This window comes from Phoca vitulina, unplaced genomic scaffold (assembly GCF_004348235.1).
Source record: "Phoca vitulina isolate PV1807 unplaced genomic scaffold, GSC_HSeal_1.0 scaffold18, whole genome shotgun sequence".
In the NCBI taxonomy this organism is placed as follows: domain Eukaryota; kingdom Metazoa; phylum Chordata; class Mammalia; order Carnivora; family Phocidae; genus Phoca; species Phoca vitulina.
In genome coordinates this window covers 2,710,609-2,732,011 of record NW_022589721.1, presented here as the reverse complement: position 1 = coordinate 2,732,011, position 21,403 = coordinate 2,710,609, and the positions used below count along the sequence as shown (strand labels likewise).

The following is a 21,403-nucleotide window of genomic DNA, read 5'->3' as shown; positions in this document are numbered from 1 at the left end:
GAAGGGATAGAAAGGCACATATGGGAAAATAAATGACTTCTTAATAAGAGAAGAGGGGGAGTAGAAAGGGCACTTATGGGAAAACAAATGACTTTTAGGAAAGACAGATGAGCTCTTAAGAGGAGAGGTGGGAGACATGAGAGTTTGTGACAAGGTCTGTTGAGGCCTGGTACAGCTTTATAGTCTCGGGTGTTAAGAGTCAATCTTCCCTGGTGGTGAAACTTCCTAGAAGGGGATTTATTACAGTTGAATTCTTTTGGGCGGCTTTGCTTTTAGGCAGATAAGGGAGTTCTCACATACACACACACACACACACACACACACACACACACCCCTATTCTTTTTTTTTTTTTTTTAAAGATTTTATTTATTTATTTGAGAGAGAGAGAGAGTGAGAGACAGAGCGCAAGAGGGGGTAGGGTTAGAGGGAGAAGCAGACTCCCCGCCGAGCAGGGAGCCTGATGTGGGACTCGATCCCGGGACTCCGGGATCATGACCTGAGCCGAAGGCAGTCGCTTAACCAACTGAGCCACCCAGGCGCCCCACACCCCTATTCTTAAATACCTTCAGCTCAAAATGATTTCTATGCTACAGTGGCACACTGTGGACCTTGTCACTGCCATCCAATACGGAATGATCCGAAACTAAGGATTTTTCAAGTCGATGGTTAGGTGCTATTATTTCAGTGAACCAATATTTTTGGTAACCCACTAAGTGGCAGGCATTGTGTTTGGGCTCATAGAGATGAAAACCATGGTGGTCTTTGTTACCAATGGCAGACAGACTAGAGCTACACGGGGCTCTAATTTATGTTGGCCTTAATAATGAATTATATACAGTAGCCTTTTGGACTTGTGGGCTTAACTTTGATGATTGTGACTATTTTTGAGTGAAAACTTAAGGTCTGGCATTTTCCCCTTTGCAAGGTCCCCTGTCCTAATGGCTTGCTGCATCACAAGCTATGTTTCTGAGCAAATTATTTAGCTGAGAAGTGAGCAACTACCCAGAGTCTACTGCTCACTTCCACTTTGTGTGCTTCCTATCACATGTCAAGTAACAAATTGAGGGAGGACTCTTCAATTCTTCAGTTATGTTTTATTGCATCTAGCAGAGAAGCTGTTATCATGGTGGTCATGAACCCTGAGAATCTGTTCACACATAAAAACAAAGACCTTAAAAGTTAGTTTAAAGTAAGACAAAGTGTAATCTTTGAAAAAAAAAAACACAAAAAATCATTTGAGGCAAATATGGATTCCAATCTGTTGTATTAACAATCCTGGTTAACACTGATTAGGTGATAGGCTTTGGACAAAACTGAGGGTTTAGCTTTCATAGGTGCTTAGAGTATACATTCCACATTAACATTTTCCTGGAAGGAACCAGGAAATTACATGGCCAGGGCTAGCAATATTTTTAAGAAATGAAATGTCACATTAACATGCAACTTACACTGCTTTCTCATTTTGCTATTGGAAAGTGAACCATCAAAATTATTCCATCTCATAGCTATTGGGGGAAATTCATTGATCCCTCCCTTCCTTTCTCCTGTTAAAGAACAAAAATTCAACTGAGTAGATTTGAAGATCTAATTGTCTTTATTAAGCGATTCAAAAATCAGGCAGCATCCCATGTGGCAAGTAGAAAGAAGCTACAAAGAGTTTACAAGATGGAAGGTTTTCATAGGAAGGAGAGTGGGGCAGGAAGTTACTAGCAAAAGAGAAGAAAAGGATTGTTTCATGAATGGTCAGTTTGGGGGGGGCGGGGCATGGTGTCTTATCATGCAGATTACCTCCTCTTACTTTGGGGGATGGAGAGGGCCCATGTGACAGATTACCTCATTGGTGCCGACCAGAAAATTCCTGACTACTTTTCTGAGGCAGGTTGAAACTGCAATTTGATTAGGTATTAAGCCCTGGTTTGGTGATTTGGCCTAGCGTAAGTCATTCCATTTTGGGACTGTGATTTTCTTTTTAACACTCCCTTAAACATTTAAAGAACATTTATGTACCAGGCACGGTAATCGGCAAAAGACAGACAGAGATGAAACTATATCCGTCCAATCAGGATCTCTGAGGGATGGGATAAATTTCCCTAGACGATGCCGGTGTGCAGCCAAGGTTAAGAGTCACTGGACCCGGGGCGCCTGGGTGGCTCAGTCGTTAAGCGTCTGCCTTTGGCTCAGGTCATGATCCCAGGGTCCTGGGATCGAGCCCCGCATCGGGCTCCCTGCTCAGCGGGGAGTCTGCTTCTCCCCCTCCCTCTGCCTCTCTCCCTGCTCATGCTCTCTCTCTCTCTCTCTCTCTCTCTGTCTCAAATGAATAAATAAAAAATCTTTAAAAAAAAAAAAAAGAGTCACTGGACCAAGTAGAAGAGGGGCTGGGGAGGGAAGAGCAGGCGTGAGCTTCTTCTTACCTCTCTCACTGAGGAAGAAAGGAGCTCAGAGCTCTCCAAGGAGAGGGAGGGATGGTGTCACTGGAGTGGGGCGAATGGGTTGGGAAGCAGGTGACTCAAGAGCAAGCGGAAGGGTCAGCTGAAGTTCAGCCTTGTGGGATGTGTAATAATTGTCTTTTTTCCATCCTAAGAGCAAAGGGAAATCAATATAAGATTGGCAGTGGCAGACATGGCTGGGGATGAGGTGACAGTGAAGAGCTACTGCTCTAGTCCTGTCAGAGGGTGCAGATGGCATTGAGCAGCAGAGGTGAAGACGCAGGAAGGAGAGAGATTCATGGAATATGTAGGAGGCAGCCCGCGGGGGTTGGGAGAGAGCTGGGCTTGCCAGTGGGTTGGATCTGGGGATGTCGAGAAGAAGAGAGATAAATGTCCAGGGTGACTCCTCAGTCTGGTTTGCAGAGTTGGATGGACAGTGGTGCAGCTAATATGTCAGACTCGGGGACACAAGGAGACAGGCAATGAGGAGGCCATCTTTACAAAGCCAAATGTGCTTCTGGAGTTGGAACATAAATTGGGATCATGAAGTTTGTTTTCATAAGTCTTAGCGACTCTGAGAAAGCTGAGAATTCAGTCCAGGGTTTCTCCCTAAGGCTCAAATGTCCTCTTGGATTTCTTTCTGCTTTACTTGGGTTGATTGATCAGGTCCTATGATTGATTTTAATGAGACAAAGTCACTTGTTCCAGGATGAGCTTAGAAATGAAAATTTGGTGACCCCGTCAAAAGGAAGACGATGCTTGGGATGCTTTCAATAACGATTTCCCGCCTATTACATTCTTAAATAGAATCTTGTGTTATATAATATTGTGGCCCTGCTGTTGGTTGGAGTTTATCTCAATGTATGTCCTATCACATTTGCACCTGATACAGCACATGCTCTCCTCCCCAAAAAGAAGGCTTTAGATAAATTGGAAGGTTTTCAAGGGAGAACAGCCGAAGTAATTAGGAGCTGAAAGAATTGATTTATGAGCCAAGATTAGACAAGGTAAATACATTTTGTTTGGCTATCTGACAAATAAAAGTGGAGTGAAGTCAATCAGCAGTAAAAACAAAGGAAACAATTCAGGTTCACCCAGAAATACGAGAGAAATTTTCACCCTTTACTGGTTCTCCCTCCCCTCCCTAACTCTTTTCATTCCTCAAATGTTAGGTAAACCCTGAAGAACATTTGTGAAGTGAACCCAAAAGGATCTGATGATAAAAAACAGTTAGACAGATCCTGAAAATATTTGAGGTGGGCTAGGAAGGTGATGTTCTGACCAGCTGGTTTGCTGAATAAAGGAGATTCTTCCAGGGCCCATAGATGCGTGAAGGTGAAGGAGCACTAGTATAGAGCCCTTCCTTATTAATTTTCTAGGGACACATTTATTTCAGTAGTGATTGTCACAGTGATGAACATCAGCGGAGCCATATAAAACTGCGTTTCATTTGTGGCTTTCCAGTTCACAGTCTGATGGCATTTGTTTTGTTTTGTAAGGCATTTGGTTTCCTAAGTGCTTGATTCACTTTATCAACCTCTGCATTTCTCAAAGGAATGATTCACCGATGACCTGGGGCAACTGGCTGGAAATCAGATCCCAGGACATGGAAGAGGGGCTGAGGGAAAATGGCTTGCATAGGATTGAGGCCCAGAGTAGGCTGAAAGTAAGACTTACCCCTCAGAGTTGTATGCTCCTCCATGTAACCTTGGGGAGTCATTCGACATCTCTGAGCCTCAACATCCCCAACTGTAAAGTGAAAACCATTCCTACCTTTCCAGACCGCAAGGCTTAATTAAATGATCTAGTGTGTATAGGACGCTTAACCCAGGCCTGGGCATTTACAAGCTCTTCTCTGAAGAGGTCAGTACCTCCTGGAGGAACACGTCTCCTTAACACCCTATTTGGGATTACAGATCCGCCGCTCTAGCCTGTGGCTGCCTGGATCCAGTGGAAGGAAATAATACTGAAATAATATTCGGGGGTTTGAGGTAACCTTGGGCGGTGAAAGGACCCTGGGTAACCAGAGGCACCAGGAGAGGAGGGGGAAGAAGGAGGCTCAGAGGAGCCTGGGGCGCAGACCGTGGCTGCAGCTGATTGCCAGGACCCAGGGTGGCAGCGGGGGCCCCCTGCGGTGAGTGGCTCATGCCCCCCTGATTTGTTTTCCATACATCTGCCCACACCCTCTCCCATTCAGTAGAGCTTCTCGAAATGTGTTCCCGTGTTGAGGGGAGGAGAGGGAGGAAGGGCATGGAGGAGAAACAGAACAAGAAGAAACAAAGGAGAGGTCATGGCAGTTCTCCTCTCCCTTTCCTGCTCCCGGGGAACTAGGGAGGTGGAGCAGGTGTGATAAATCCTGATTTGGGAGCTTGCAAATTGAAGCCCCAGGAATTTCGATCTGCTGTCGTTTCAGAAAATGGCCCTTTGACCATCACATCTGCATCAGCAACAGTCTCTACTTTATTTACATACCATATGCATGCATGTTGATCATCTATCTGTAAAGCCATTTTTTCTTCTTGTAAAACTTGTGCTTTGTTATAGAAAAGTTAGCAAATATTAAAAATAAAATTTAACTAGAGGGAAATTGAAGCAACCTGCCATCACGCCACCCAGAAACAGCCACTCTAAATGGTTGTTTTGGCTCGATACTGTTGCTTTCCTGCTAAGTGTTGGAATGTTCTGGAGCATGCATTGTGATTTATATTATCATGTCTCCCTTCTCTGTCCTGGGGTCATTTCGGCCACCCTCAGGACCCCTCTGGCATCCTCTCCAAGGCGACTGCCACAACCTTCTCCTGCCCTTGCTTGCTCCTCAGGGTCAGGTCTGCATTTCTCTCTGTGTGCAAATACACAGAGTGGACATGTGCCCAGGCCCCTCACTCTCAGGATGTTCCACACCACACTCATGCTCCCCCTCCATGCCAGAGCTGCCTCCCTCCTCTGTCTCCTCATCTGTCACCTGATCAGTCATCCCAGTGAGAATCTGCTCAGACCCCTGTCGCCCAGGCTGATAGCACAGCCTTCCTCTTGTTGGAACCAATGCTTTGAATTAACCCTAGTCTAGGTCTTAATTCAATTCTGCCCTTTGCCACTTTCTGCCGAGCTGCCGGCTTTTCCTCATGGGCCCTTCCTCAGAGTGACTCCATGCTGTTGGCTGTTCCTCAAAGCCCGGGCTCTGGAGCCTGATGACGTGGTTCCAGTCCCGCCTTTGTCAAGTTAAATTTAAGAGTGCTCTGTTGGGTTTCCTCAACCCTAAAATGGGGCTAATAATATTCCCTGCTGCAGATCTGGTGAGATAACTTAACTTCAGCCATTTAAGGTATACCTTAATAGGGGTTTTTAGTATATTCCTGGAATTGGGCAACCATCACCAAAATCAGTGTTAAAACATTATATCTCTCCAAAAAGAAACTAGGTGCCCCTTAGCTATCACCTTGACTCAACCCCTCCAGCCCAAGGCAACCACTACCCTACTTACTGGCTCTGTGGATTTGCCTCTTCTGGATATTTCATACAAGTGGAATCAGAGAGTATGTGATCCTCTGTGACTGGCTTCTTTCACTTAGTGTAATGTGTTCAAGGTTCATCCACAACATGTGCCAGTGCTTCCTCCTTATGGTCGAATAAGATTCCATAGCGTTCCTCTACCTCATTTTGTTATCCATTCATCAGTTCATGGACATTTGGGTTGTTTCCACTTTGGGACTATTATGAATAATGCTGCACTGAATATTTGTGGACAGGTTTTTGTGTGGACAGGTTTTCATTTCTCTGGGATAAATGCCTAGGATTGGACTTGCTGGCTCATAGGGTAACTCCAGGTTTAACTTTCTGAAAAACTGCTTTCCAAAGTGGCTGTGCCATCTTCTTGTAGTTCCATCAGCAGTGTATCTGGTTTGCCCACATCGTGAATGTGGAAGACTTAATACGGAAAGAATGGAAAGAATAGTTCTTTAAGCTTGATTTTATAGTTCAGTAGACACTAAAAAAGTACTTTCTTCTAACACTTTAATTAACAGCGCTTGCTTTTAGAAAAATGCCCTTTGTCCTCAAGGGATGTCTGCGATGCACTGGGAAAACATTTTAAGAAGGAAAAAGGCAAGAAGATTAATCTGCATTCAAATAAAAATACAGAACCTGAGGATTTTTTTTTTTCTAGTATTGTCATTACTGCAATGAACCAATAGGGATTTCTTAAGAAATGCAAATAGGTATTGTTTGCCATGAATAAGGCAATGTTATCTAAAGGTAGAGACGAAGTATAGGATCCTGTACAAAAAGTGAGATTTTTTGAGAGCAAAAAGAATTGGAGTGGGGCCAAGTGACTTAGGAAAAATAAAAAATCTATTGAAGTAAGCAAGAATAGAGCTTGTAAACCAGGGAGGCTTTGCAGGGAGGGTGATGGGTGTGCAGGCAGAGGGACCTGGGAGAGGGGCTGGTGGATTCCTAGCTGGTAAGCACTGAATCTGAGCTTCCAGCCCTGGAGTCAGTCAGCCTCCGTGGTCAATGTCCTTAATGACTACATGAGCATCCCTCTCTGCTCCTTTGTTTTCCTCACTTACCTTGTTTGACCACAACAGTTAAAAGCACATGAACCACCTCATGATTATAGTTTAAGTAAAATCAATTTCAGTAGTTCATCAAAGACACTTAATTAAGCAACTTACTTAACTTACTTTTTAAATTAATCATGAGTTAACATAATATACTATAATATACCAAGGAAAATATGAGTTGAGCCAGATCATGTGGGGCCTTGTAGACCCTGTTACGAAGACTCAACTTCATTCCAGAGGCGGTGAAAAGCATTCAGTTTTAACCTTTGTGCTTTGGAATGTGCTTCTTTCTACTTGCCCCGAGGAGTTTGTATTGGAGGGAGTGGAAGCAAAACCTGAGACACTACGATCAAGGGGAAGAATGACAAGAGGTTGAACTAAGATCAGAGCAGTGGGGATGGATTAGAGGGGCCAGTTGGGAGTTAAGGAAAGACAGTTGGTTGTGGGGAATGAAGGTGAAGCAGGCACCATGTGAGTCTCTGGGGATTCTGCATGCAGCATGGGCAGTTTGGAGATATAATTCACTGAGACTGATTCTCATGAAATGAGATTTCACAATAATGAGTCTAGTTTTCTGGAGAAGAAAAAGTTTTGCGTTCTCCATTTTTCATCTCAGTTTTTCCTTGCAGTCCGAGAATTTTGTTTGGGCCAAAGCCATTTTTTTTTCATCAGGCATGTCATTTTTCAAAACAATTCCAGCAATTTCAGTACTTCCAACTTTAATTTATGGAAAGTCTATTCATGTCCCTCTGGGTCTTTATTTATTTATTTTTAAAGATTTTATTTATTTGTGAGTAAGAGAGAGAATGAATGCAGGAACTGGGGGGCAGGGGGACTCGATCCCAGGACCCTGGGATCATGACCTGAGCTGAAGGCAGACGCTTAACTGACTGAACCACCCAGGCGCCCCATGTCCCTCTGGGTCTTTTGAACAAGCAGCATTGTTGCGCAATTTCCTGGACCCCTCAAGCTTGCCCAAGGGCTTGCCAGTGCCGAGCATTCAAGGAGAAAAATGACTCAGCTAGAAAATTGACGGCTAACCTGTTGAAACCCTCTTGTGATTCCAGGCCGCCCTGGCAGGAGGCACCACCATGATCATTGATTTTGCCATTCCTCAGAAAGGCGCTTCCCTCCTCCAGGCCTTCGAGACCTGGCGAAGCTGGGCTGACCCCAAAGTCTGCTGCGACTACAGCCTTCACGTGGCGGTGACATGGTGGAGTGACCAGGTGAACCACCGGGGGTTGCGGGGGGGGGGGGATTTCTTCCATTTAGTCCCCTAGCCCTTGCTCCCCTAGGAAATTGGTGATATCAGTTGCTTCCTGGGTGACTGGAAGTCAGAATTAGAGGGAGGACTTTTCCTTACATATTCCTTTGTACCTTTTTGAATTTGGAATCCTCTGAAGTATTATCAACTTGAAAAACTAAAAAATTTTTTAAAGCATATAAAGATGATAGGATACATCCTTATACCCATTCACAATAGCCTTTCCTAATACATGATCCAAGGATTGTAAAATCTTCAGCTGTAATTTTTTTTAAAGATTTTATCTATTTGAGAGAGAGAATGAGATAGAGAGAGAGAGCATGAGAGGGGGAGCGTCAGAGGGAGACGCAGACCCCCTGCTGAGCAGGGAGCCCAGTGCGGGACTCGATCCCGGGACTCCAGGATCATGACCTGAGCCGAAGGCAGTCGCTTAACCAACTGAGCCACCCAGGCGCCCTTTAGCTGTAATTTTTAAAAGTACTAAACTTCTCAATTTTAACACCTCCAGGCTCTTTTAAGCAGTATTTTCCCACAGAGTAGAACTTGTATTAGAAATGTTTAATATCTGGAGAAAAGAAAGAAGAAGGGATAGAACAGGAACGTTTTGAAGGCTGTGTCCCAGGTGTACCCGCACCTGGTGCCCTTCCTGCTCCGTTCTCTAGCATCAACACGGGGTCAGATCCTTTCATGGCGGAGCTGAAACCAGCTTTCCTTATCTGCTAACCATTTAGGCCATGGCAGAAAGGACGACAGAATTCAGATAGAAAAGATAGTTTTGAGAGATGTTAAAACATGTTTATTTCTCCTAAAAAACATGCATGTGTACTTTGGAAGAAATTTTTACTTGAATTTCAATTGCCAACAGTTTTTCCACATCGGACTTAATTCGGAAATCCTTTTGCCAGAAAGGGTTCACAAGGGTGATTTTATTTGAAGTTACCATGCAACTTATGTCCGCACTTCCCCCCTCGAAGTTGGGCTTCAGGAACCAAAATAATATAAAACAAGTAATTAATCTTTAACCAATGGGTCTGCAAACATAATAGCAAGGTTTACAGTCCACAGCAAAAGTTAATTTTTCTCCCAAAACACCATTCTAAGTGATGCATCTAATCTCTTTTCTGCTTTTAGGGTCTTCCTGCTTTCCTCCTTTCTCCCTCCCTTCCTCCTTCCCTCTCTCCTTCCTTCCTCCCACTCTTATTTTACAACATAAAGCAAAGATGAAGATGTTTGCCCTTACCAGTGTTTCTCACACGTTAATATGCAAATGGTTACCTGGTGGAATTGTTAAAGCACCAATTATGTTCAGAAAATGTATTCGTTTGCTAGGACTGCTGTGACAAAGAACCACAGACTGAGTGGCTTAAACAGAAATCTATTGTCTCACCATTCTGGAGACTCAAAGTTTGAGATCAAGATGTTGGTAGGGTTGCTTCCTTCTGGGGGCTGTGAGGGAGAATCCGGTGCAGGCCTCTCCCCGGCTTCTCATGGCTTGCAGGTAATCTTGGGTGTTCCTTGATTTGTAGAAACAGCACCCCGTCTCTGCCTTGGTCTTCACATGGCATTCCCTGGTGTGCATGTTTGTGTCCAGATTCCCCCTTTTTACGAAGACACCAGTCATCTTGGATTGGGGCCCACCCTCACGACCTCATCTCTACTGATGTGATCTGCAATGCCTCCATTTCCAAATAAGGTCCCATTTTGAGGTACTCGGGGTGAGGACTTCAACATATGAATTTTAGGGGGTGCACAAGTCAACCCATAGCAGCAGATCTGGGACAGGGCCTGAGAATCTGCATTTCCAGCCAACTCCCAGGCGATGCCAAGGTTGCTGGTTCAGGTAGCACACTTTCAGAGCAGTAAGGCTTAAGCCACCGTGCCTGCATTTGGAAGCCCGTCATGTGCATATGCTAACAATGTTTAAGGCATTTTTTTTCTGACTATAAAAATAATATACTCAAGGGGCACCTGGGTGGCTCAGTCATGAAGCGTCTTGGGATCAAGCCCGGCATCGAGCTCCCCACTTGGTTGGGAGCCTGCTTCTCCCTCTCCCTCTGCTGCTCCCCCCGCTTGTGCTCTCTCTCTCTCTCTGTCAAATAAATAAATAAAATCTTTTAAAAAAATTATACTCATGGTAGAAAACTTGAAACTATAGAAAAGTAAAAAAAAAAAAACCCCAAAAAACAAAAAAACCCCCCAAAACCAAAAAAAAACCCAAAACGAAAATGAGGCACTCTATATCTTGTCCTGCCCCTTGCTGTTGTCCCTTAACATACCTTGGAGCTCATTTCATCCTTCAGTGATGACCACTGTCAACATTTGAGCGTTTTTTCCATTTCTTGATGAATACGCTGTATATAGGTCCGTTCAGCCAGCCGTCCATCCAGCAGATGGTTTCGGCATGGCCACCGCGGCAGGCACCGTTCCCGCGCACGGCAGTGGACAAACTCTGCAAAGCCCCTGCTCTCTAGTGGGGGAAGCCATGAGAAAGGAAATATATAATAAATAAAGCACCACAGAGAAAAGTAAGAAAAATTAGTAAGGGAATCAAAAGTGACAGAAGTGAGTCATCTGACATGTAACAGAGTCATTTATAAACATCACTGATTTAATAGAAAAAAATGGCATTGTTTTATTTTGCACTTTTTAATCAGCAGAAAGGTTAACATTTTTTTTTTCATGTTTATTAGTCATTTGTATTTACTGTTTGAATTGCTGGTAGTATTTTTCACCTGGCATGTTAGAGTTTTTCTTATTAAGTTGATAGACAACTAAAAGCAATCAATAATCCTATGCCTAGAACATGTGTTGGGTGTATGTGTGTGTGTATTAACATATAGAAATTCAAACAATTGTATTTGGTCAAATCTACCAATTTTTTCTTTGAAGTTTTTAGTTTTTATTGAGACTTGAATTGGACCTGCAAGGGTAGTGAGTGAGCATGTTTTGATCTTACCTTGTCCCTTACCTTTGGCACACCTGAATTCTCCTAAGGATTCCAACCTGTCCAGAGTCTCTCACATCCCAGGAGGGGCCGGCGGCTCAATCCGGGTCTTCCTCCTCCATCTGAGAGCCCATCCTGCGGGTTTCAGATCTGAGTCCAAAGCCTTACCTCGCATTAGCTTTGATCCCTTTTAGAGACATGATTTCTCATGTTGCTGCCAAGTGGCTTCGTTTTCATTTTCCAAAATAATTTCCTCCCATCAGGAGATAGATGCTGAGGATTTTATGTCCGAGTAAAGAAATGAAGTACTTTGGGGAAAACTATGAACTCTTTCACGATTAAAAGCATCATACCAACAGCACTTCATCGGATGAAGTGAGGTCTAACCTGGGGGAAGGATCAAGGCCTTAATTGCATTTTTTTGGGAATTTAACTGTTGCCTTATTTTACTTAATTCTCTTCTGAATGCAACATCTCGAATGTTGAAGAGAATGTTGAAATTATTATTTGAACGAAAGCATGGCATTTTGTGTGTGTGTGGCTGTTGTTCCCCTTTTAGGTTAAAGAAGAAATGAAAATCCTTACCCAAGACAAAGGTGTGAACTCTTTCAAGATGTTTATGGCCTATAAAGACGTGTACATGGTGAGGGATGAGGAGCTGTATGCGGCCTTCTCTCAGTGCAAGGAGATTGGAGCGATTGCTCAGGTCCATGCAGAAAACGGAGACCTGATCGCAGAGGTAAGCATTTACATCCCAGAGCTTCGCCACAAATGAAACGGCCATCACTTGAGCCAGAGACAGTTGGACCCAAGTAGGTGAGCTCATTCTGTGCATTGGAAGAATGGAAATCCAGACATTCATGTCCTATGGCTTGGAAACACTTGACTCGGTTTACTTAAATTCATGCTCTGACTTTTATTCAGGTGATATATGCATTGGAATGAAGATTTCCCTTTTTCAGATTAGCTATCAGATCTCAAACATGTTTCTCAAACAAATACTTTTCTTTGTGTATCCCAGCACTTTTTTTTTTTTTAGTAGCTCCACCTGCTGGTTCAGAATGCTAAAGTGCGGACATGAGTGGGCTCTGATGACTTAAGCAGTGTATTAAGTGCTGTTTAAAGCCCCACTCTTTTCAGAAACTGGTATTAAAATGTGCTCTGAAGGAATCTAGATGGGGTATTTATTTCTCATGGGAGTTCCATTATTAATGCCCGAAGGATACACTATCTGCAAGATTTAAAGTGCTGTCTCTTACCCTTTATATTAGCTGATTTTTTTTTTTTTCTCTCCCCAGGCTCACCTCCCATTAAAGTCAGGGAGAGTGAGGCTGGGTGGCCAGGAGGCAACCAGGGATCATGAGAAGCGAGCCTGAGCTGTAAATTCAAGCCGACCGGAGTTTAAATGGACTCCTCGTTTCTAGCTGTATGACACCGGGTCAGCCGTTTTCCCACTCCGAGTGTTGACTTCCTGCTTTTTTTGTAAGGAAGAAATAACATTTTGGAGTGGGAAAATGTCTCGTCCAATATCATTCGGTGGGTGGGACAGAGGGCAGCAAAGACTATGATTCAGTAAAAAGCACAGCTACTTACGTAATGTCATATGAGTCACTTAAAAATATTGGGAATTTGAATATTTGGTTTTATTTTATTTTGTACTGAACCAGCAATAAGAATGTGATTCAAATTACCTCCTATCTTTTTCAGCCTTTCCATCGAAATAATTTAATTGTGAAATATGTGTATGAAAAGCTAACATATACCAAGTGTCATGTTTATGTGTTAAAACTGTGTTTACCAAATACACACACACACACACACACACACACACACACACACACACACACCTCTACCCCTAATAGGTCTGAAAGCCTGGCTGTGTATTTAATTCACAAGAAGATCATGGTACTTGTCATTAGTAGACCTTCCTCGCACATGTGTCTGTTCCCACTGTCTTTTTAGGGAGCAAAGAAGATGCTGGGGTTGGGGATAACAGGGCCCGAGGGCCATGAGCTGTGCCGCCCGGAAGAGGTGGAGGCAGAAGCCACGCTGAGAGCCATCACCATCGCCAGCGCCGTGAACTGCCCTCTCTACATCGTGCACGTGATGAGCAAGTCTGCAGCCAAGGTCATAGCGGATGCAAGGAGAGACGGTAATTCCTGAGCGACAAGCTCGCCTACAGCTCGGTAGTAGCTGAAGAGTGAGGTAAATCGGCCGCAGTTCCTGCTTTGCTTACGAGAAATTTGCAGGGAGGGGAGCCCGGGTGGCTCAGTCGGTGAAGCATCTGCCTTCCGCTCAGGTCATGATCCCAGGGTCCCGGGAGGGAGCCCCGAGTCGGGCTCTCTGCTCAGTGGGGAGTCTGCTTCTCCCTCTCCCTCTGCCTGGTGCTCCCCCTGCTTGTGCTCTCGCTGTCTCTCTCGCTGTCAAATAAATGAATAAAATCTTTATAAATAAATAAATAAATAAATATCACAGGAAGTTACCTTTGTAAAAAAAAAAAAAGTTGCGCATGAATTTCCACAGCTCGTCTTCCTCCTTTTCCATTAACATCCTTTCTGTTTTCTTGCACCTTATGCGTGTCTAGTTGTATCCTTGTATCCTTCTTTCTGCTTCTGTGCCTTAGGTTATTTCTCCACCATCCTTGGAACCTCAGGACATTTCCTTCAGCCACAGGTCCCCCACTCTTTAATCTGCAGCCCACTTTTTAATCTGATGGCTAAGTGCAAACTCTCTGATTAATTTTAAAGAAGATTACCTGTCTCTTAGGCATCTCCATTATCCTCTTAGTACCTGAATCAGGATGGCTCAGGGTACACAGTAGATGCTCAACAAATTTCTTTCAAATTGAGTTGATTTGTCCCATAGCTCCCTGGGTATTAAAGCTATTAGAGCAATTATCCAAATAGTATTTTTATGACAATTATTTTAAGATTTTAAAACCAAAGCCCCTCCCCCCACCCATAAAATATAATAGACCCTCCTACCATGTGCTAGCATCATCTCACTTTTAAAAGTCAGGAAATCAGAAATAGTTTTATAAATCATCCTGGCTCTTTGTTTTCTTTTTAAACTGAAACCGACTGAACTTTTTAAAATATGGGTTATAAAAATTATGAAATTAGATTCGGCATGTCTTTAATTAACACTAACATTAATTTTGTCAAAATCGCTTCTTGTTGCATGAAGGTTCAATAAGGATTTTGTGCAAGTTGAATGCATTTTAAAAATGTAATCCATCGATAGACCTTGTGTTCAGAGTAAACTCAGTTTTACACAGGAGCCAATAAGGTCTTACTACCAACCGTTTCTGGTTACTTCTCCCCACTCCCCTTCCCCAATAATATAATTTCGGTATAAAAGAGCACAGCAGTTCAAAAAGAAAATACTGCAATTTAAAAGTTACAGTATTAGTTTCTGCCACTAGGTGGCTCTGTTGCCAACTCTATGGAATTGGTTGTTACATAATTATTTGCTTTGTAAATCATGTGCCATGTCCTACAGCCTGTCAGTCAGGTCCATAATGTCAGAATATGATTTAAGAAATAGCAAAATCAGCAGAAATGGGCAGTCTTAACCCACATCAAGCTACGATTTTGACAGACCTGTCAGAAAACAGTTTGTTGATCTTAGGTATTAATTTTTTACTGGGATAGAGTTCCATTAGGTGCAGAGTAAAAGTCTAGAGAAGGTTTTTGGAATAAATCATGGGTAGAAAACTATTAAACTTAAGTATGGACATTTTAATTTTATTTTAAATTTTAAATTTTATTTTATTTTTTTGAATAGGTAAAGCATTTACATGGTCCCAAAGTCAAAATTATATATTAAAAAAAAAATATTCTCAGAGAAACCCTACTTCCTTCCCTAGCAACTTCATCCTCCACCTCATTAGTAATTATTTTTATTAATTTATTTCTGGCTTATCTTTATAGTGTTTCTCTTTATGAAAAAAGAATATATGCATATTCTTATTTCTCTTTCTTTCCTACTTGAAAGGTAAAGTAGTATATCTCGTGTTCTGTATTTGGCTTTTCTTTCTACTTGAAAATATGTCTTAAAGGTCAGCTCATGTTAGGTCTAGAGTTTCTCCATTCTTTCCTACGGGTGCAGAGTATCTCTGTATTTGTTCTAGTCCCCTACTGATGGACACTTGGGCTGTTTTCAGTCTTTAGCTCTTACGTATAAAACCACAGTGATGGCCTTATACATATGCTGTTTTATGTGAAAGGTGTATTCGTTTTCTATCACTACTGTAAACAGATTGCCATAAACTTAGTGGCTTAAGACAGCACAAGTGTATTCTCTTACAGTTCTGGAGGTCAGAGGTCTAACCCACATCTTACTGGGCTAAAACTAAGTTGTAGGCCATGCTTGGTTCTTTTCCTGGAAGCTCTAGGGGGAGAATCCCTTTCCTTGCTTTTTCTACCTTGTAGAGACCACCCGCATTCCTTGGTTCACATTTCCCCTGCTCCATCTCCAAAGCTGCAGGGCTGGGTGGAGAACATTGCATTATTCTGCTCTCCTCTGCTGTCCCTCTCTTCTGCAATTAATCCGGGATAAAGCCCCTATCTCAAGGTTCTTTATTTAGTCACATCTGTGAAGTCCTTTTTGCCACGTAGGAGAACATAGTCACAGCTTATGGGGATGAGGACATGGAGGTCTTTGGGGCACCATTATTCTGCCGGCCACAGAAAAGGATCCTCAGAGCAGCGTCCTAAAAAGTGGGACTGCTGGTTCAAAGGGTAAATGCATACATACTTTTTGGATACTGCTAAATCCCTTTCTAAAGAGGCTGTAAATAGGAAATATTTAAAATGTCAACCCAGATGTTCCAGCTGAGTCACACTTACTGTGGTAACACTTGTGAAAACCCTCTAATGTGCAATGGTCAGAGGCAGCCGAGGTCCAGAATAAATTGGCATAAGAGGTTTCCCACGCCTGGCATGTGATCAAGCAGGAATCCAAAGGGAGTAAGGGGTGGGTTGGGCATAAACAATGCCAGACTGTTCACATGGTGACTGTATCCGACAACCCAAGGGCAGATCCCTGGAGAGTCTAGAGTGACAAGAGCTGGTGGACCACACTGACCTTTTGCTCATTTATTATCTAACAAAATTTCAGAACATGAAAAAGCAATACACATCTATTCATTGTTATCATGTTTAAATAAGAAACAGTTCAGCCTTACAGATTTATGATATGCACACGTCCTATCTGTGAATACCTTTGCCAGCCCATTCTATCATCAGGGCCTTACCATCAGAGTGTGTCCCCTAGAATGCAGCATCAGCGTCCCCTGAGAGCTCGTTAGAAATGCAGAGCCTTGGACCCCATCCCAGACCCACTGAATCAGAATGTGCACTTATAACTAGAGCCCTAGGTGATTCATATGCATATTAAGGTTTGAGAATCACTACTCCAGGAAGCACAAAAGGGATCCAATTATTAATTCTTTATTGTAGTAGCCTAGCAATACAATGCTATTAAGTTTGATGTCATTGTTGAATTGCCAACTATCTACCCAGAAGAGAGCAGCATGAGTGTTAATGATTATATAACAACCAACATTATTTGTTGAGTACTTAATATGTGCCTGGCATATATTTTAATATGTCTTATATCATTTCTTGTTTTACTATATATTATGTCATTCGTGCATTTTAATGTATGTTATCTTTTTAAATTGTCATAACAATGCTTAAGCCAAGTTTTATCAGTTTTCTGACTGATGAAATTGAGGCTTGGAAAAGTTTGGTAAATTAAGCCCAAGATCACTTACTACTAGTAGGTGCTAAACCTGGAATTCAAGCCCAAGTCAGTATGGCCCCAAAGCCCCAATTTTTTCCATTACTGTCCACTCTGTTCAAGAAGAAATTGGTTTTACAGATTTGGGAAATGCAGATATCAAGTTTGTATTTAATTGGCTTTGGTTTTTGGCCTTACATTTAAAATTTTATTTAAAACATTATCATCATTTTGTTATTTTTTATCATTACTGAAAGAGAAACACATGGTTGGAGTGATGTCGCCAAGACGGTGACTTAGGTCGTTCCTGATTCCGCTCCCCCTCATAGGAGCAGCTAACATCTATTCAAGAACAAGACACACTGAGAGAATCCCAGAACACGGGGCTGAGGCTGAAGCACCCCCTGCCACAGAGACCAAGACAGACTGCATTAGGAGGGTAAGAGAAGTGACTACACGTTGATCACATTGCCCTTCCCCCAGGCCAGGGCAGCACCACAACTAGAGGTCTCCCTTGAGTCTCTGGTTCCTCCAGTGGGAAAAGAGAATCCAGGGGGAGAGCCAACCTCCCTCAGCATTGTGGGTCACTTTGGGGAGCCTCTACTCTGGTCTGACACCGTGAGGATTTCAGGGGAATCCGCAGAGCTTACCCACTGGGAATCTGACTGTGGGGGAAGAAGGGAAGGGCGGCGACAACCAGCACACAGATTTTGACAGAGAGTTCGTACCTGCAAATCCCAGACAGCAGCTTTGCTCATCTGCGGAGCCAAGTTGGGGGCACACTCTGGCCAGCGGACTCTGTGGGGGGCAGACCTGCCCGATTCACATCCCTAAACCAGGAGTTTTGCTGACCCTAGAGCCCGGTTTGCTCATGCCCAGGCAAGGAGCTGAGTCAGGGCCCCACCTGCTGTGGGAGGGCCTTCCGATGCCATCGGACAAGAAGGGCTGGCCACGACTCCCCGAAGCTGTGTGGCCTGGCAGTGCTCAAGCTCGGAGGCAAACAGGTAGAGCTGATCACAAGCAGCAGGTAGAGCTGATGACACAGAGCAGAGCCAGCAGCAGGCACGGAGGCTCCCCGTGCTGTGCAGACGCAGGAGATTCATTCAGAGCCAAGGCTGAGGGTAGCTCCTGACCCCTGCCAACCAGAGAGCCTGTTTGGGAAATTGAGAAGAGTCCAGAGCGACCCCCACCCCTCTTGCCCAGGCACTGGGGCTGAAACGTAGCCCCACCCGCCGTGGAGAGTCTGCTGGCCCCATCTGGCCAGAAGAAGTGGCGAGAACGCCTGAAGCTGCGTGGCCCAGCGGCTCTCAGACCGAGAGAAGAGCGGACAGAAGCAATAGTTTTCAGAGCAAAGCCAAAGGCACTGTCTGGCCAGGGAACTTGGGGTGCAGGTCGGCTTGAATTAAGACAACAAACAAAAAGCTTGACCAGTTTAGAGCTGCTTCTCCCCCTGTGCCTGGGCAAGGAATCTAATTCATAGCCCCACTTGTCACTGAAGACAGCCTTCAGCCTGTCTGACCGGGAGACGAAGCCAGAACACAGAGGAAGGGGCACAGCCCGTTCACCAGCCCTCCGCGGGGTGGCCCTGGGACAGAGAGCAGAGCAAAACCAGTCCCTTCCCCTGGCAGAGCATTCAGTGTCCACGCAGGCTCGATTTGGGCCCTCACACAACGAGCTGCAAAAGCCCTTCCCTCCAGGGCAGGGAAGTGAAGTCCTAGCTCCACCCCACTACTGAAGAGAGTACCCTGACCACCGAGTGAGCCTGACCGCAGCTTTCGGGTACCCACGGAGCCCACCCGTCAGCCTCACGTGGGTAGGGAACCAAGCCAGCCGTCCCATCCAACTGTTCTCGGCCAGCAGCACACCCCCTCTCGCCCGTCCCTATCCCCAGACCTCACACAGTTGCCTCGGCCAAAAATACACCATAACAGCAGGCCCCACCTGCCCAAAGACATTACCAGCAGACACACACAGAAATCTAAATTGAGCCAACTGGTGGATTGTTGCTGCCAAAGCAACCCTGTAAAGTCTGGAAGAGAACCCCAATTACTCAAACACACAGACACCAACATAAGGAATCGAAGATCAGAAAAAAAATCAGGTAAATACGACACCACCAGAGGAAACTAGTCAAGCTCCAATAACTGACCTTAACAAAATGAAGACCTATGCACTGCCAGACAAAGAATTCAGAATAATCCCCTTAAGGGAGTTTAGTGGACTATAAGCAGCGGACAGACAACCACATGAAACTAGGAAAAAGAGGCATGAACAAAACGAGAAGTTTGACAAGGAAATAGTAACCGTCAACAAACAAAACCCCAGAAATCTCAGAGTTCAAAAAATACAGTAATTGAACTGAAGAATTCAGTAGAGTTTCAAAAGTAGACTCGACCGTGCACAAGAAAGAATCAACAACCAGAAGATAGGACCTTTACCCAGTCAAAAGACTAAAATGGAAAAAGAATGAAAAGAGTGAACAAAGCCTATAGGAATTATGAAACACAACAACAACAACAAAAACAATATCATATTATGGGAATTCCAGAAGAAGAGAAAGAGAAAGGGACAAAAAGTATATTTAAAGCAAGAACAGCTGAGAACTCCCCAAACCTGGGGAAAGAAACGGACATCCAGGGGCTCCTGGGTGGCTCAGTCATTAAGCGTCTGCCTTCGGCTCAGGTCATGATCCCAGGGTCCTGGGATGGAGCCCCGCATCGGGCTCCCTGCTCGGCGGGAAGCCTGCTTCTCCCTCTCCCACTCCCCCTGCTTGTGTCTCGCTGTGTCTCTTTCTGTCAAATAAATAAATAAAATCTTTAAAAATAATAATAAAATTAAAATTAAAAAAAGAAAAAAGAAACGGACGACCACATCTGTTTCTTGCTGAGTCAATTTTTCTTTTTTTTTTTTTAACATCTTGGTCGTGCTCCTGGACTGTCTATGTTCATGACTGTCCTTCATAAGCTATTGCCATCCCTCTGCTTTCTTGTCTTCCTAAAATCTACCTAAACTTCTGGTCAGCTGTGGGCCCTCCTTCCTTCTCAGAGCAGCTGTGGGTCTTGCCCATCTCTCAGAAATCTTGGTGTGAACTGAGAAGAAAGAGACAGAAATGTACATTGCGTCCCCAACTTTAAATTGAAGCCTGAGCTTCCCCTTTGTTCCTACCTCGATGTTTTCTTTTAGCACTTGCGATAAAAAACAAAAAGCAGGTTACAGGAAGAAAGAATAAAAATGTCACGTGTAAGCCATTGAAATCAGAATCGCTTTTGACAGTTTGCAAGGAATTTAAATTTCATGCTTATTTCTGGTCTTAGTTCATCTAAATTGAGTAACTAGAACTAGGTTAGTTCTCATCCTTCATGTGAGAAGCCACTTTTGCAAAAATGAGGTGAGAGAGCCAGAAGGCTGCCCCTAGAATGCTATCCTTTTTTTCTTCCAGAAGCAGCATCTGCCTCCCTTACTCCATAACCCACGTGTAAAATTGGACAAACCAGCTGTGTTTGTGTCATATATAGAAATCCCCATCTGCCCGGCCCCAGACCGCGTTCACTCATGTCCTTGTCCAAAGAGTGTATGTGTCAACATGTTTCACTGGCTTCAGTGACGCTTTTTATTTTGGTTTGAGTAATTTTGGTTATCAATGCCTCCACTTCTCCACGTATTGGTATCTGGAATTATTAATGGCCTTTCAAATATGTATCATTTACCTCTCCCTCCCCTTCCACTAGAACTCTCATGCACGTGGAGTCACTGTGTTTCTGGTGCTTTATTTCAAATGGTGGGGACTTCTCTCAGAACTTACTTGATTCTCTACTTGATGTATATCTGTTATAATTTGTGTTCCAACTATGACTGAAATTGTTAATGCTTTTTTTTTTTCGTTTCCAGTTTAACTTGTCTCTACTTTAGTTAATAAAGTTCAACTCTATTTTATATCCATATTCCCGTCTTTAGGGTATAAATAAGACTCTCATCTGAACTTATTAATAAAATGTTTTCCTTATACTCTCACACACCAAAAAACCCAAAATTATTGGACACCAAATATATGTTAAGCATTGGATTTGCAAAAGTGATTATGTTAATTTTGATCCTCAAGTAACTTATAGTGAACTGAGCTACATTGTGGTTGGGGGTTTTTTCGTTTGTTTGATGTGGATTGGTTTTGGTTTTACTTACTGTAAAAAGCTTTACTTTCCAGGCTTATTGCTGTAAAGTATAAACTTCTGTTACAGAGAGGTTTTAGATGTCTTATTTTCCACTTTATTTAAACTCTGCCTGCATCCCCCCCCTCCCCACCATGTTCCTCTTGTGTTTTAAAAGATGGGCAGAAAGGTCCACACAGGGGCCACTCTCTCTGTGTGTGGTTGCATTGACCATTGCTCGTGAGAGCTGAACAAGAATAAATCAAATCTTGTTATCACAAGCATGATTAGCTGATGCTTAGTAACCAGTGCTGTTCCC

General features: G+C 43.6%; 1 protein-coding gene across 1 annotated transcript in view; it reads left to right on the top strand.

Annotated features, from left to right (window-relative positions):
• The window catches only part of DPYS (dihydropyrimidinase), a 75,874-nt gene that overhangs the window by 5,970 nt on the left and 48,501 nt on the right, over positions 1–21,403 (top strand). The window contains exons 2-4 of the mRNA XM_032415918.1: positions 8,054–8,212; positions 11,754–11,933; positions 13,157–13,346. Of these exons, the coding sequence (XP_032271809.1) occupies positions 8,054–8,212; positions 11,754–11,933; positions 13,157–13,346 (529 nt within the window). The remainder of the gene's footprint in view (positions 1–8,053; positions 8,213–11,753; positions 11,934–13,156; positions 13,347–21,403) is intronic.